General features: G+C 45.4%; 1 protein-coding gene across 1 annotated transcript; it reads left to right on the forward strand.

Moving 5' to 3' along the window:
* Positions 1-4,090: 4,090 nt before the first annotated feature.
* Positions 4,091-7,824, forward strand: Cnga4 (cyclic nucleotide gated channel subunit alpha 4). The gene is made up of 6 exons (XM_051192041.1): positions 4,091-4,356; positions 4,488-4,589; positions 4,794-4,900; positions 5,148-5,793; positions 6,508-6,857; positions 7,337-7,824. Exons 1-6 carry the CDS (start codon positions 4,295-4,297, stop codon positions 7,792-7,794), a joined length of 1,725 nt encoding a protein of 574 aa, XP_051047998.1. The 5' UTR covers positions 4,091-4,294; the 3' UTR covers positions 7,795-7,824.
* The last annotated feature ends 8,925 nt before the right edge of the window (positions 7,825-16,749 follow it).

Consider the following 16,749-nt stretch of genomic DNA (forward strand, 5'->3'; position numbering starts at 1 on the left):
CGCGCACCTCACGCAACCGCCCAGCGACGCACGGCTGGGCAGCGGCGTGCCAGCTCATTGGCCCGGTCAGGCCCCAGCTAGAGCGTCGACGCTCGTTTCCAGGCAACGGCCGAGCGCAGGGGCGGGGTCGCAGCCCGCATTCCAAGGAAGGAGCGCTTCCACACCCCCCATGCCCCGCCCCTTCCCGCTCCAGACTCCGCCCTTCTGAGAATTCCGGCGTTTCATAGGGGCCGACCTGAGAAGAGGCGGAGACCTGCGGGCAGGGGCGGGGCCTAGAGAGAAAAATTCGAAATAGAAGGGAGAAGGCTGCTCCTAGGGAGGGAGAGGCTCTGAGGTCAGAACAACCTGGCCTGGGAAGGAATCCGGCTGAAGATCCAGACGAGGGTGGGGGGGCGGGCCCACAGGTCCTGGGCGGTGCTTTAGCGTCAAGTGGGCGGGGCTTCCTCTGAAGGCTATGCCAAGGGCCAGCTCTGTGGGCAGGGCTTGTGGAGAAGTGATCCTAGACTAGGCTGACTGCCATGAAGGTAGTTTATTTTCGTCAGATTTACTTGTACAGGCATCTTATATTCTACCTTCCTACCCGCGAGGACCGCCTCTTCCTGGCTCCCCCAAAGCTTCCATGTTCCGGTAGAACGCGAAATAAGTTCCTACATGACAGCCTGGATTCCTTGTCTATTAGAACCGGCCCCAAACAGTTAAAACGTAGTATTAGGGATGTAAAATCAGCACTTAACATGATTTCTGCGCTTAGAGGATGAAGGAGCTGAGAGATGGCTTACCGAAAGAGATGTTGGCTGAAACAAGAGTGAGAAACACTAAGATAGAGAAATAGTTTCCAACAAAGTCTGTTGGAAGTATTATATCTGTGTTACTTGATTGTAATCATTATTCTATAGTTACATAAAGTGATGGATGACAGAGGAACTTTATTTTTGTGACTTCTCTGCAAGCCTAAAATTGGTTCAAAGTAAAAAGTATTCAAAAAGGAAAAATGTAAATTTCAGCCTAAAGGATTACCTCCAGTTATGAGTTTTGCTACTCTAATGAATCGTAATATAATCTGATATTCAGGATATCTGATACATGACCTTCAAAGGGGTCTTGACTCACAGGTTGAGAACTGCTGATCTAAAGGCTTCTTCAGTCATATGTGCTATGTCTGGGCTGGGACAACTGAAAGGATGAACTCAGCTCAGACTTCCAGAGTTTCTCAGAAAGAAAAGGATCCTAAGAGGGAGTTATCACACAACGTGCATCCTAAGAAACCCAGAAAGCAGCAATATAGTTGTTGATGGTCTAGGCTCAAATATCACACAACATCAGTCTTTCTATACTCTTATCAGTTGACAGTTCCAAGTTACAAACATCGAAGAATTTGTGATCATTTTTTTCAAACCTGCCATGTTACATAATAGAAAATATTGGTTCCATGCTTTTTGCTGAAAGGACAGAAATGGGTGTTGAAGAGAAAGAGTAGATAAAGGAAGATAAAGGCACAGATACACACCATCCCTGACTTCAAACTCTACTATAGAGTAATGAAAACAGTTTGTATTGGTATAAAAACAGACAGGTGGACCAATCAAATCAAAGACCCTGATATCAAGCCACGCACCTATGAACACCTAATTTTTGACAAAGAAGCTAAAAGTATAAATGCAAAAAAGAAAGCATATTCAACAAATGGTGCTGATATAACTGGTTGTACAAGAATGCAAATAGATCCATATCTATCACCATGCACAAAACTCAAGTCAAATTGATCAAAGAACTCAATATAAATCCATCCACACTAAACCTCATAGAAGAGAAAGTGGGAAATACACTTGAACACAGTCACAAGAGACCACTTCCTAAATAGAGCACCAGTAGCACAGACACCGAGAACAACAATTAGTAAATGGGACCTCCTGAAACTGAGAAACTTCTGTAAAGCAAAGAACATGGTCAACAAGACAAAATGGCTCCCTGCGGAATGGGAAAATATCTTCAACAACCCCACATCTGGCATTGGGCTGATCTCCAAAATATACAAAGAACTCTAGAAACTAGACCTCAAACTACCAAATAATCCAGTTTTAAAATGGAGTGCAGATCTAAACTGAGAGTACTGAACACAACAATCTCAAATGGTGGAAAGACATTTAAGGAAATGGTCAACATCCTTAGTCATAAGGGAAATGCAAATCAAAACCACTCTGAGACTCCATTTTACACCAATCAGAATGACTAAGATCAAAAACACCAATGACAGCTTATGCTGGAGAAGATGTGGAGTAAGGGGAACACTCCTCCATTGCTGGTGGGAGTGCAAACTTGTACAACCGCTGTGGAAATCAGTATGGTGATTTTCTCAGAAAATTAGGGATCAACCTACCTCAAGACCCTGCAATACCACTTTGGAGAATATACCCAAAAGAGGCACATTCACACCACAAGGATATTTGCCCAGCTATGTTCATAGCAGCATTATTCATAATAGTGAGATCTTGGACTCAACCTAGATACCCCTCAAGTGAAGAATGGATTTTAAAAAATGTACATTTACACAATGGAGTACTACTCAGCAGTAAGAAAAATGATATCCTAAAATTTGCAGACAAATTGGCAGAACTTGAAAAAAAAATTACGAGTGAGATAATCCAGACCCAGAAAAACAAATATAGTACATACTCACACATAAGTAGATACCAGGCATAAAGCAAAAGATACTCAGCCTACAGACCACAAACACAGAGAAGCTAGAACCCTCTTCCAGAAACACATGAAAGCAGATGCAGAAATTCACAACTAACCATTGGGCCAAGCTCCTGGAATACAATCAAAGTGAGGGAGGAGAAACAATATGAAAAAAGGAGTGAAGACCATGATGGGGAAACCTACAGAATCAGCTGACCCAAGCTATAGAGAGATCACTGACTCTGGTCTGACAAATAGGGAACCTGAATAAGACCAAGCTAGACTTCCTTAATATAGGTGACAATGGTGTGACTGGGACAATATATGAGGCCACTGGCAGTGGGTCCAAGACCTAACTCTAATGCACAAACTGACTTAGTGGAGCCCATTCTATATGGAGAGATACCTTGTTCAGCCTAGACACATGGGGGTGGGGGTGGGGAGGTGCCTTGGTTCTGCCTCAACCAGATGATGGGACAGACTTAGTAGACTTCCTAGGGGAAGCCTTACCCTCTCCATGGAGCAGATGAGAGGTGGGGTGGGAGTAAGTAGGGAGCGGGAGGAGGGGAGAAGGGGGAACATGGATTGAAAAGTAAAAATAAATTAATAAAAATGTTAATATGAAAAAAGGTACAGATACAGTAGTTTGAAAGTGACTGTGGTGGCTTGAATAAGAATGACCCCCATAGGGTTATATATTTGAATGTTTAGTCACCAGGGAGTGGGACTATTTGAAAGGATTAAAAGATTAGTATGGCCTTGTTGAAGAATGTGTATCACTAAGGCTGGGCTTTGAGGTTTCAATAGCCCATGCCACCCTCCCCTTCTGCCTATGAATGAGGGTATCTCTCTCAGCTACTTCTCCATCACCATGCCTTCCATGCCTGCTGCCATGCTCCCTGCCATGCTGATAAATAGGTCAAGCCTCTGAAACTGTACGCAAGTCCTAATTAAATGCTTTCATTTATAAGAGTTGCCATGGTCATGGTGTCTCTTCGCAGCATTAATGAGGGCAAAGTGGCATAGGATGACACACATACACCCCAGAAGAGTAGGTGATATGTATGTAGATAAAGATGTAGCTAATGAAAACACCTTGTGAGAGGCAGCCCTTAGTCCCTGGAGACTAGTTTACCACCTGACACAAGTGAGCCACTTGGCACGTAATTGTTAAATAAATAACTAGGCCCAAATGGTGAACATACATAAGGTAAAAACAGAATCCAAACCTACAGTGAGGGTTGGCTGGATCTCCTGAACTTGATACCATGGGCTTAAGGGGCAAGTGAAAAAACAGCAATGAGAGCAAAGCTTCCTTCCAAAGCATTCTCCTCCAACCATCCCCAGGGACCTCATTAAAGGTGTTTAGTTGGGCAGGTGTAAACCAACCTCAGCACTGGGAGACAAGGCAGGATGCTGGAGCTACATTGCCTCCACCCACTCCATACCTGCTAGCCCTAGTTCTGTTGCTAAGAGCTTCAAAGACAGAGAATAAGCAGCTGGAACCCCAGGGCAGCCTCTTTCAGGAAGCCAGGCACTAGCCCCCACGTTCTCAAGCCACTACAGTCAGAGAAGCACTGAATAGTCTGCAGGCTTAGGACCAAGCCACAGAACCATGAGCCAGGACAGCAAAGTGAAGACAACAGAGTCCAGCCCCCCAGCCCCATCCAAAGCCAGGTGAGAAGGCTGGTCCTGTGTGAGGGATCTAATTACCTGTCCCTGGGGCCTCCACCTTCTTGGTGCCCTGGTCACAACCCAAGCATTGAATGTCTGGTGGATAAATGAGAGGAGTCTCTTCTTGCCTACAGAAAGGGGCTGCCTGTCCTAGACCCATCTGGGGATTATTACTACTGGTGGCTGAACACGATGGTCTTCCCAGTCATGTATAACCTCATCATCGTTGTATGCAGGTTTGTCACGAGTGCTAAATGACAGGGCCTTAAGCTGTACTAAAGAGTGAAGCCAAGGAGAAGGGTTGGCAGGGAGAGCAGGGCCTAAAGGAGGGGCATCTTCCCTAGAAGGGCTCAAGGAAGGATACTGAGGGACCTGTCCTAGCAGCCACCTTACACGCAGTTGGTATCTTTAAGCCAATCCCTTCTGCCCCTGCCCTGCAGAGCCTGCTTTCCTGACTTGCAGCATAGTTACCTGGTGGTCTGGTTTGTGCTGGACTACACGAGTGATCTGCTGTACCTACTAGACATCGGGGTGCACTTCCACACAGGTCAGTGAGTTTTGGGGGATGACCCTTTCCTCACATTTCTTTTAAAAGTCTGTTAAGAAAGCAGCTACCTCTAGGGCTGCACTGTCATGTGTGTCTGTGCTCAACAAAGTAAGAGTGCTCACCCCAGAAACCGGGGAGAGAGTTAGTTACTACGCCTGCCTCCCTCTTGCCCTCATGCCTGGTCTAACATACCTGGTCTGTCCCGACCTGCCCACCGTTGACCATAGCACATCTCCTTTCTTCCTAGGATTCCTAGAACAGGGCATCCTAGTGGTGGACAAAGGCATGATCGCCAGTCGCTATGTACGTACCTGGAGCTTCCTGTTGGACCTGGCTTCTCTGGTTCCCACAGATGCAGCATATGTGCGGCTGGGCCCCCACATTCCCATGCTCAGGCTAAACCGCTTTCTCCGGGTGCCCCGCCTTTTTGAGGCCTTTGACCGCACAGAGACCCGCACAGCTTATCCAAATGCCTTCCGTATCGCCAAGCTGATGCTCTACATCTTTGTTGTCATTCACTGGAACAGCTGCTTATACTTTGCCCTGTCTAGATACCTGGGCTTCGGACGGGATGCATGGGTATACCCAGATCCCGCACAGCCTGGCTTTGAGCGCTTACGGCGCCAGTATCTCTACAGCTTCTATTTCTCCACTCTGATCCTGACCACGGTGGGTGACACGCCACTGCCAGCCCGGGAGGAAGAGTACCTCTTCATGGTGGGTGACTTCCTGCTGGCTGTCATGGGTTTTGCCACCATCATGGGTAGCATGAGCTCTGTCATTTACAACATGAACACTGCAGATGCAGCCTTCTACCCAGACCACGCTCTGGTAAAGAAGTACATGAAGCTGCAGCATGTCAACCGGAGGTTGGAGCGGAGAGTTATTGACTGGTGAGAATGCTGGTTGCAGACCTAGCGAGGGGAGGTATGCCTTGGGACCTGAGCCCAGTGACTCTGTTCTTATTACCTATTGGCTATACCAGGCTTTTGAAAGATAGCATTCGCTGGTAGGTCTGCTGGACAAGACTTAGAAAGAGGTATCTTTGTCTGAGGGAATCTAGACTAGGGGAAAAGAGCGGGCAAAAGACTGACAAGGAAGGGAAATTATGTACAAGAGTGACACAGAGACCAGAGAATGGGAGCTGCCAGTGCCCGGGAGGATTTGGGAGACTCTGGAAGGAGTGGGTGGACAAGGGAACTAACCACACAGGAGATGGACAACAGATGGTTGGCTATATTATGATAGTGCAAACTATGTTCTGAGTAAAAGGAAATGCCTCAATGTCAGGGAGCCACCACAAAGCCCATCTGAGAGGGTGGGAGCTTGCTAACTATGGCAGCTCATAGAAGTGCTGTCGGACACTGCAGCTGGGGTAGGGCCTGACAGGAGATGAAGGAGTGGTAGGTGCCTCCTCACCTTGAAAGAAGTAGAAAAGATCATGTCTGTAATCAAGAAAGGGGACCAGAAAACTGTCAGGTACTCCCATTGCTCTAAGGAGAACTCAGTGTGGCTGGGTTCGTGGCTGAGCTGAGTCCCGATGAAGTGGGTAGAAGCAGGCACACAGGATTCTGGTGTGGACATGGTACTTACTGCCTTTCTCCCAGGTACCAGCATCTGCAGATCAACAAGAAGATGACCAATGAGGTAGCCATCTTGCAGCACTTGCCTGAGCGGCTGCGGGCAGAGGTTGCTGTGTCCGTGCACCTGTCCACCCTGAGCCGAGTCCAGATCTTCCAGAACTGTGAAGCCAGTCTGCTAGAAGAGCTGGTGCTGAAACTACAGCCCCAGACCTATTCACCAGGAGAATATGTATGCCGCAAAGGGGACATTGGCCGCGAGATGTACATCATCCGTGAGGGCCAGCTGGCTGTGGTGGCAGACGACGGGGTCACACAGTATGCTGTGCTTGGTGCAGGGCTCTACTTTGGGGAGATCAGTATCATCAACATCAAAGGTGAGTCCCCATGGGGAAGTGATAGGGACATGCTGGGCAGAGGAATGGGAATGGCAGAACCCTAGGACAAGATGGTACTTTGGAGCACAGAGATTAAGATCTGACCTTTGTCTGAGTTGCTTCAGGACTCAGGCAAGAAGCAGGATAGATATGGATTAACTGTTCCCTGAGGAGGAGCTGAACCAAGGTCAGTGGGTGGGGTGGAATGTTAGAAAGCAAAGCAGATGTGTTCCATGGGCACTGGAGGAAGTTCCAACAAACCAGCTGAAAGTTACTGTACCGGCTGTGTTGTTATATAACTAGCCCATTAAATATCTATCAAGGCAGGTTAACGATAAGCACAGGGCTTGGTTACTAAGTTAAAGAATAAATCAGGAAAAAAGAGGGTCAGAAGCACCCGTATAGAGGTTATATCCTGGTTCAGGAGTGAAACACCACCTTCCTGTCCCTCCCCACATCTGTCTGCCCTTGGACCACAGGGAACATGTCGGGAAACCGACGAACAGCCAACATCAAGAGCCTAGGTTATTCCGACCTGTTCTGCCTCAGCAAGGAGGATCTGCGGGAGGTGCTGAGTGAGTATCCACAGGCCCAGGCCGTCATGGAGGAGAAGGGCCGTGAGATCCTGCTGAAAATGAATAAATTGGATGTGAATGCTGAGGCGGCTGAGATCGCCCTCCAGGAGGCCACAGAGTCTCGGCTAAAAGGCCTGGACCAGCAACTGGATGATCTACAGACAAAGTTTGCCCGCCTACTAGCTGAGCTAGAGTCCAGTGCACTGAAGATCGCTTACCGCATAGAAAGGCTGGAGTGGCAGACTAGAGAGTGGCCAATGCCAGAGGACATGGCTGAAGCTGATGATGAGGCTGAGCCTGGGGAAGGAACTTCCAAGGATGGAGAGGGAAAGGCTGTCCAGGAGGGACCCTCAGCCATATAATGACCTCATCCTGACCCCGGGACTCCCAGCTCCAAGTGAATCTACAATGGTAGGAAAGCTTGCCTGTAGAACTGTCATCCTATTTGCTAGGTCACAGAGACTTAGGTAATCTGGTCTATAGATGCCTATGTAGTGATGTCGATTGTAGCATACATTTGCCCCAGACTCACCAACACACACACACACACACACACACACACACACACACACACACACACATGCTGGCTCAAGACTGAGTTCCACATAAAATGTTTCTGTCTTCTGCACACACATACATTGTCATAAGCATAAGTATGACTTACACTCACTTAACCCACAATGACAGAGAATGATGATTGCACTGGAAGTGTTTGGGTGACCTCAGTACATTTAAAGGAGGCTTGCTGGTATAGGACAAGGACAGTGTTGGAGCTGCAGGGAAAGAAGTCCGATATAATGTCTGAACTACATTCACTCTAGGTCACTGCTTCAGCTGCATCAGAGCATGGCCAGACTTCAGGTCTGAGCTGTGACAGGCGGAACTGTAAAACAAACCTGATGTATAACTTAGAGATCTAAGTGAATGCTAAGTATCATTATCAGGAGGGATTAAGAGGGTTATTGCACTTTAAAACATCCTAAGATATGTAATTATTTTGTGATTTTATTAATAAAATGAAAGGTTCATAAAGCTGGCACTGGGTTTATCTCATTCATTTTTATGTTGCCACAGCCTAAACTGCCTGGTACATAGTAGGTATACGCGCGCTCGCATACACACACACACACACACACACACACACACACACACTTTTGAAAATAAAGTGAGGAGAGCCTAAACATAAGAGCCCAATGCTGGAAGAAGGTAAGTGCCAGTTCCTCTGAAGCTTTTTCTATCATCTCTGCCCTCAAATCACATTTAACTACAATGGGTGGGTAGGTTGCAAATGGTTTCATCACATACCTGGTGGACTTAAGGAAGTGAAAGCTTATTATTAGTACAGTGTGATGGACACACTTGACCCCATTGGAGGCTCTGTTAGAATGGGTGATTCTTGCTACTCCATAGAATCCTCATCTGTAGCAATATAAGCACAGTGATAACAGACCAGCTTTAACCTCCTGGATGCAGGACAGTAAAGTTTCAAAGCCAGATGTGCATCTTTTCCTGCCTCCATTCTTCTAGGATGAGGGCTGTGATGTCACTGTATAAGTCATCTAAGTGGTGGAGCAGTTCCCATCACTGTGTTGAAGCCAATGCTTTCACAATTTGGGATTGTGCTGGGCAGAGGTAGATTAGAACACAAATTTAAGTTCCTGTAAAAACACAAAATAAGTTGCTTCTTATAGTCTGAAAAACCTGTAGTGTGTAAGAAGGATCAAGCAAGATATTTCTGTTTATGGTAAGAAATGTTTTTGACATAGTCTTTGTAGTGCTACACGTTTCATCCCTCCTCTCAATCATAGGAAATAATTGAAAAGTTTGCATCCCCTGAATGTAAAGCTCTTTGAATTGCAGTGTCCAAACCAGGAATCATCAGAAACCACTGCCCCATTTTGTTTATGAAAGCCAATTCTCTTAGGACCTTGCCAGCAATTCACTTGGAAGCAAATGTTCCTATCTGTCTACACAGGCTTAGAGTAGAAAGAACCAAAACTGGACCTGAGGGTGGAATATTACTTAGGACTAATTAAAAAAAAGCAGGAATTGAAGATTTTGTTAGTTTTTTTCCCCCTTGCTGTAGAATCTTACCATAAACTTCACGGCCTAAAACAGCACCACTTATTAACTCACAGTGTGTGACTCAGATTGAGGCTCTGCTCAGAGGTCAGCTGGACTGGGCTCTTAGCTGCAGGCTTCAGGAAAGACTCTGCTTCCAGATTCATTCCAGCTATTAGCAGGGTTTGCCCCTCCTGACTTTAGGACTCAGCTCTTTAGTTTTCTGATGCATGCCTCCTTTAAGAACACTGCACACACACCTTTTTACCCAAACATACCACTTCTAGGACCAAGCAAAGGAAAGGCTCCACAGCATAAACAAATGTAAAGCATCTTTACATAGTTAAATGTTCCACAACAAGCTCTTCTTCATGGGGCCCCAGACCAGGCCAAGTCAGCCTGAATAGTGCAGAACAATTTCCCTTCAAGATTAGCCAACTATTCATTTTAATTATACCTGTAAAGTTCCCTTTCCCATATTCAGTAGACAAAAGTAATAACATCCAAGTTTCTGCCTATTATATACTCTTGGAAGGAAGCACCTTCGATCCCACTTTTACAGAGGACATAGAAAAGTTGAATCTTTTGGAAACTAGAGAGTGACCACAGTGTCCGGAGGCACGAGAGCCTCAGAATGCACCCCGCAAAAGTGTGTAAGCTTGAACCAAGCTCATCCCAGCCAGCCCTGCCAGAAGACGATAGACTCTGCCCAGATGGCCAGAGACATTTGCAAGACCCTAAGTTAGGGAAGAGAAAATAGACAGGAATCCACAAAATACAACTGAGATCAAATCCTCCAAAAGTTAGATGGTTAGACACTTTAATAAAATTTATAAAACTAAGGTTATGTACAATATTTTTCACACCATTAAGGAGGCATTGGTGATAGACTGCTATACATATGTTTTACTCTTGGGTTCTTGTAACAATGCTAGGAAGTTTATTGTTATGCTCATTCTTTCCATATCAGGAAACTGGAGCCCATAGAGCAACTGGAAAAACTGGATTTGATTTGTTGAAGAGTTACTTTATGATAGGTTCTGGGCCACACACATTGTCGCAGTTCATTCCTACAACTATATGAGAAGGATATTATTACCAACATGTTTATATGAAGAAACTGAGGGAGGCTATGGAGCTAAATAGCACACCCCAAATCACTGGGCTCCTAAGTCACATGAAAGGAGACCTAGGTTTGTCTTTTTCACTTATTTGTAAAGGAAAGCGATAACCTCAGTTTGGAGCTAAAGCCATTTGAGCTCCTTCCTTTGCAAAGAAAATTGCTTTTGATCAGTCTCTGTGGTAACCAGGGGAGACCACGTCATTCCTGCAAAGCAAAGCTGTGGCCCACAGACAAGGCTGTCCAGGATGATGAAGTGTGGTCTCAAGGATGCAGCCACAAAGGCATAAACCACCTGCTACACTGGAGACATGGGGCAGAGGGCCAGCATTGACACACCTACTAGATTTGTACCAAAGTGTCAAAATATGCCAAGGGCTTTCCTACTAAGATCATGGTTGCCTTGAGGTTTAGGACTCCTCCCTTCCAGCATACTTGGGGCCTATTCATCTTCTCTTCAAGAGCCACAACTGTAGGATACCTTAGCCTGGCTGAAATCAAAGGTGTTCACCCCTCCTATTTTTCCAGTTAGCTACTCTCCTGAAGAAAAAATATCAGCCCATGCTACTACCCCCTCCTTCCTCCCTATCTCTCTCTCTCTCTCTCTCTCTCTCTCTGTCTCTCTCTCTCTCTCTCTCCATCCTTCCCTCCCACCTTCTTTCTTTCTATTTTCTTTATTTCTTTGTGTTTGGCTGCTAGCCCTGAAAGACATATGAAAATAACTTCTCGAGCTTGGGAAGGAATCAGATTCATATGGAGACGTGCCATCCATCCGGAGGTAAGAGCTAATGCAGGCTCTAAGAACAGGAGACAAAGTGGGTGGATTCTTGCTTGGTGCTCAGGGGAGTTTGGCTTGAGTATGAAATCAGAGATGGATTGTCAAGCTGGAATCAAAATTAGTGCTCAAGTCAGGGAACCTGTTAAGCTGGACTGAAATACAGCCAGTGGGACAGAGTATATAATTGTAGCCAGTCAGACTTGATGTTTGCTTCTGAAGCAGAGCTTACTAGTTGGGAACCCCTCAGCCTGTTCTACAATATTTTTCCAAGCTATTGAGAGCAAATGCTAGAGACATAAAATGTGAATTTATTTATGAACGTAAACTTCTCACCAGTACTTGGTAGATAAGGATTTTCCCACAATGATCGTCATCTATAACTATTACTCATGTCCCTCTACCAGTGACTTTGCCAAACCAGCAAGGGTGTTCTGAGGCTATAGCTGTCTAGCTAGCTCCTGTAGGCCCAAGTAGCTGTGGCCTCTGGGCTCTTCTGGCAGTATCAAATCTGGCCAGCAGAGGGTGCCAGGTTCTTCCTCCCCTTACAACCCTTTTCCAGGCTTCAGAATTATATTACTTTGAAAAACTAGGGGAAATAGCCAGGGAGAAATGGAACTTGAGGTGCAAGGATAATATTGGGGGGAACTGTGGTCTTGATTGGTTGGTGGAAACACTTGTTTCGACTTTTGAAGGATTTTATTATTTTATTTTGTGTATGTGTGTATATGTATGTATGTGCCTGGTACCTTAGAGGTGAGACACCAACTTTAGATGCCCTAGAAATGGAGTTAGGGGCAGCTATGAGCCACACTATGAGTTCTGGGAGCTGAACCCAGATTCTCTACAAGATTAACTAATTAATAGCTTCAGAATATCAGCCTGTTGCTCTCGGACTTCTCCCTTCACCAGCAGGTTCCACAGGAGTGCCAGAAGCTAATAATTTGGGGACATTCTTGGAAGCTCTCTGAATAGCTTTCTTTTGGCTCTATTAGCCCTCAAGCAAGGCCTTGACCTGGGATATCTCTGGCTTTCATTGACCAGCTTTGAGGGCTCAGTCTGACACCAAGTGTGATCATCCAGCCAAGGGCACTTGGGCATGTGGCTCTGTACTCCCCCAGCATGAGCTCAGGGACCTAGAAGGTCAGGACTGCCCCTGATTTCTTTCCTCTGTCCAACATCACTGCTCTGACTCCAGCTGGCTGCTTTCCCAGCCGTTTTCCTCTTGTTTAATTATGCCAAGAGATGAGCCTCCTGCGTGGGCAGGGATTGCGTAGGAAGGAGCCCAACACAGAAGCATATCCACGTATCATAGAAAGGCAGAGAGAGCCTTGGAAGGTGTAGACTAGAGAGAAGGCAACCTGATCAGACCCAGAGGAAGGGATTATGAACTGGGGAAAGGAAGAAGCTGGAAAGCCCAGGGACTGAGATACCATCATTTCCTAAGTGGCCCCCAACTACGTGTGTGCGCGCGCACGTGTGTGTGTGTGTGTGTGTGTGTGTGTGTGTGTGTGTGTTAGAGCTTATTACATGACACTGACACTACTGTGTGTGTGAATGGTGGGCTTCCCAAGTAGATTACTAGTATGTTGTGGACCTGTCAGCTGCTTAGAGTGATAAGTATCTTGCAGTACCGGTTATCTGGCTGGGTGTTGGGTGTTCTTTCTTTAGCTGCTTTCCTGAGCATTTACTGAGTACTGTGTTGTGATACTGAGTACTGCAGAAGGATCATGCCTGTATTACTGGGTTAGAGTATGCCTCGGAAATGTAAATGTAAATTGTTCTAAGCACAGGAGTCAAGTTTAGGGGCTCAGAAGCCCCAAGGCCCCTACACAAAAGCCAAATACAACCTTGGCATGTCAAGACTTGAGTTACAACAGCTTCTCTCATCTGGAACCTGGCTCTATCGGGACATCGTGTGGTTTGACATGCTTCTTGAGCATGTGGATTTCTGATAGATTCTAGGATGAGGGTTCAGGTCTCTTGCTTATGAATGTTCATACTGACTTTGCAGTTCCTTTCTTGTTCTTATCTAAACCCTCCCTGTTTCCTGGCCCTGTACAACCTTCTCTCCAAATCCTTGACCTGGATAGAATTTCCCCATTTGGAGTAATGAACATCTATCCTCTTAACATGCTTTCATTCCCTTACACTGCCTCCCATGGAAATCCCCTTTCTCCACCATAGCTATTTGTTTTACTTTCCTTTTTATAAACCACTTTACTGGCTGAGAATGTAGCTCAGTGGTAGAGTGTTTGTCCAGCATGATCAAGGCCTAGGTTTAATCTTCAACACTGCTGAATTAATTAACTAAACAACTTTCACTAGATCATGGTATTCGCAGTATTTCCTGGCCATCAGTTCCCGTTTTCCAGCAGTAGTTAGACAGAGGAGAGGAGAGTAGTATGGCACAGAGAAGAGGACCAGCATGCTATGCAAAAGAAATTACAATCCACTATGAAAAACTACACTTCAGCATCTTTATTACCATTCATAAGGACTCTTTCAATGGCTTCCTGTCTGTACTAATTCTTTTTTGGCCAGGGGGGTGGGGAATGAGGGATCACAGAGTTTGACCATGTGCACAAAGGTGTGAGGATGGACTTGGGAGAATGGGAATCAAGTGTGGTCAAGGTACATATATGAAATTCCCAAATAATCAATAAAAATATTATGTTTGAAAAATAAAAAGATTACCAACAAAGAAGAGGAAGTGAAAAGATTGTAAGAGCCAGAGGTGGTAGATGAGCAAAAGGAAACAGCCTCTTTCGGACCCAACAGAGCTGATGCACACTTGAACACAGACAGTCTGTGACAGCATGTACAAGACCAGTACAAGGAGAAGTGGGCACAAAGTCACAGTCCTAACCAAGAAGCTGTTGACAATTAATACTTCCTGGGACAGAGAAAATCCATTTTCTTCAATGGAGTGGGTGTATCAATCACACTCCAGGGCCAGGAAGTACTATCAATATACTGAGTATTCATATTCAGGAATGAACTCCATGGTTGTTTTGTGTGTGCTTTTGTTTGTCTGGTTGGTTTGGTTTGATATTTTTCTTCTTTTGTTTGTTTTGATTTGCTTTAGATGTAGGGAGGATAAAGAAAAGGAATTTTTGGGAAAGGGGGTGGATAGGTGCTGGGAGGAGTTGGGGGAGGGAAAGAATATTATTAAAATATAAAAATGAAAACAATTTAAACCTCTATTTAAAAGAACTCAGCAACTCAGGTTTCTGAAGCCAAGTATGACCCTTCATCTACAGCCAAGCTCTAAGTATGAGAACAAGGAAAGACAGGCAGGAAAGAGTAATGAAAGAAGTATGGAGGGCTAAAGAGATGGCTCGGTAGCTAAGGCACTTTGTCATGCAAGCATGGGGGCCTAGCCTGGGATCCTCAGAACTCACGCAGCACTGTTTGTCTGTAATCACAGCACACCCACAGTGAGAGTCCACTCAGAGATACAAGATTCCCAGAAACGTGTGGACCTGCTAGCCTCTGCAGTGACAAACAAGAAACCCAGTCTCCAGCAAAAGGAAAGATAAGGACTGACAACCAAGATGTCCTCTGATCTCCACACCCATGCCAAGGCACATGAGTGCCAGAACCCACAGGAATGCATATGCATGCACATACACACAAATATCTCTTGCTCTCTCTCTCTCTCTCTCTCACACACACACACACACACACACAGATTCTTAAAAAGAAGTGTGGGAAAAGGCCTAAGAAACCATTAGAGAATGGGCATGCCATAACAAAATACCACAGACTGGGTTGCTTAAATAACAGAATAACAGAAATAAGCTGTTCACAGTTCTTAAGCTACAAGTTTTGAGTCTAGGTATCAGCAGATTCAGCTTTCTTCAATGGTCATTTCTGGGTCTGAAAACACTTGCCTTCTCATTGTACCCCCATGTGACTGATCATTCCTGTATATGCAGAAAGAGGGGAAGGAGGAAAGGGAGATAGTAGATATATGAATATCTGATCTCCTTCCTTATGAAGACATCAGCACTCCAGACCCTTTATGACCATATTTAATCTTCCTTACCCCCTTCAACCTATTTCACAGGTTGAGGCCCACACTCATCAATGCTGTTCTCTCTCTCTCTCTCTCTCTCTCTCTCTCTCTCTCTCTATCTATCTATCTATCTATCTCTATCTCTCTCTCTCTCCTATCCTCTCCATGAAGGTGCACATTTAATTGTACTCATCACTTCCCTTCATCACGAGGAGAGCCAAGGTCTCTGGAGCCCCTCTGTTACTCACTTTAGACTCTGTTATAACCCTCATAGTTCCTTTCATGTACCCAACTTAGATTTCATGTCCCAGTATGTTGCTCTTGTCCCTGTGCTTTTCTGTCCTACTCACCTGGTAAATTCCTACCTTTCATGAACTGAACCTATTACTGAAAAACAAAAACAAAAACTCTAATCTCCAGAGAGCCCTCCCTACTGTCCTACAGACTTACTCCATCCCTCTGCTCTCCACTTTCTACCCCCTATTACATTTAGGTTTTGTTGGTTTTGTGTTTTCTTTCTTCCTTCTCAGCTATTTTGGGTAGGGTGATGGCTCAGTGGGTAAAGTATTTGCTGTGTAAACATGAGGACTTGAGTTCAAATCCTAAGACCTCAAACAGAGCAGACTTCAGCAGCACATGTCTGCAATTCTAGTGTTTCTATTCCAGATGGAAGGTGGAGACAGGGAAAATCCTCAGAAACTTTGGGGCCAGCTGGCCTGGTATACACACTGGAGAACATGAAGGAAGAGACATTGTCTCTGATGAGATGAAAGACAAAGACAGACACCTGAAATTGTCCTCTGACCTCCACACACAAACTGTAGCATGTGTGAACACATCCACACACACACACACACACACACACACACACACACACACTGGTCTTAGCTCCAGAACACACCAAACCACAAATCTACTGTATTAGTTAAGATTCCAATTATGTTGCTATAGCAATAGTGAAAACCTTAAAGAGACTTGAGAGTGTGGAGGGAGGTTTTTCAAAAATCATTTCAGAATAAAGAACATCCAGGCTTCTTCCTCTCTGTCACCCTCACACCTCTCCCACATGGCCTCCATGCATCATCAAAGATGGCTTGCCACCCCAGCTACAGTCAGCCTGCAAGAAGGGAGGGATCTGCTCCTCCTCTTTAACGCCCACATCTAAAAGCCTTGCTTTGTCCTTCAGGCATAGCTACTTTACTAGCCATAAAGCCATACTTCACTGCAGAAAAACAAAAATATAATTGTTAGCTGGTTGCTCACAACTTTGTTACAACCCTCCACTTCTCCACTTCCAATCTCCTTTTACACTTGAAGCTGAGATTGAGTCTCTACTCCTA

This window comes from Phodopus roborovskii, unplaced genomic scaffold (genome assembly GCF_943737965.1).
Source record: "Phodopus roborovskii unplaced genomic scaffold, PHOROB, whole genome shotgun sequence".
Taxonomy (NCBI): domain Eukaryota; kingdom Metazoa; phylum Chordata; class Mammalia; order Rodentia; family Cricetidae; genus Phodopus; species Phodopus roborovskii.

Excerpts from the sequence above, each read along its gene's own strand:
- Cnga4 (XM_051192041.1), top strand. The coding sequence starts at position 4,295 with ATGAGCCAGGACAGCAAAGTGAAGACAACAGAGTCCAGCCCCCCAGCC. Across the intron at positions 4,357-4,487 it reads CCAGCCCCATCCAAAGCCAG|AAAGGGGCTGCCTGTCCTAG; the intron begins GTGAGAAGGCTG and ends TCTTGCCTACAG. Across the intron at positions 4,590-4,793 it reads CTCATCATCGTTGTATGCAG|AGCCTGCTTTCCTGACTTGC; the intron begins GTTTGTCACGAG and ends CCTGCCCTGCAG.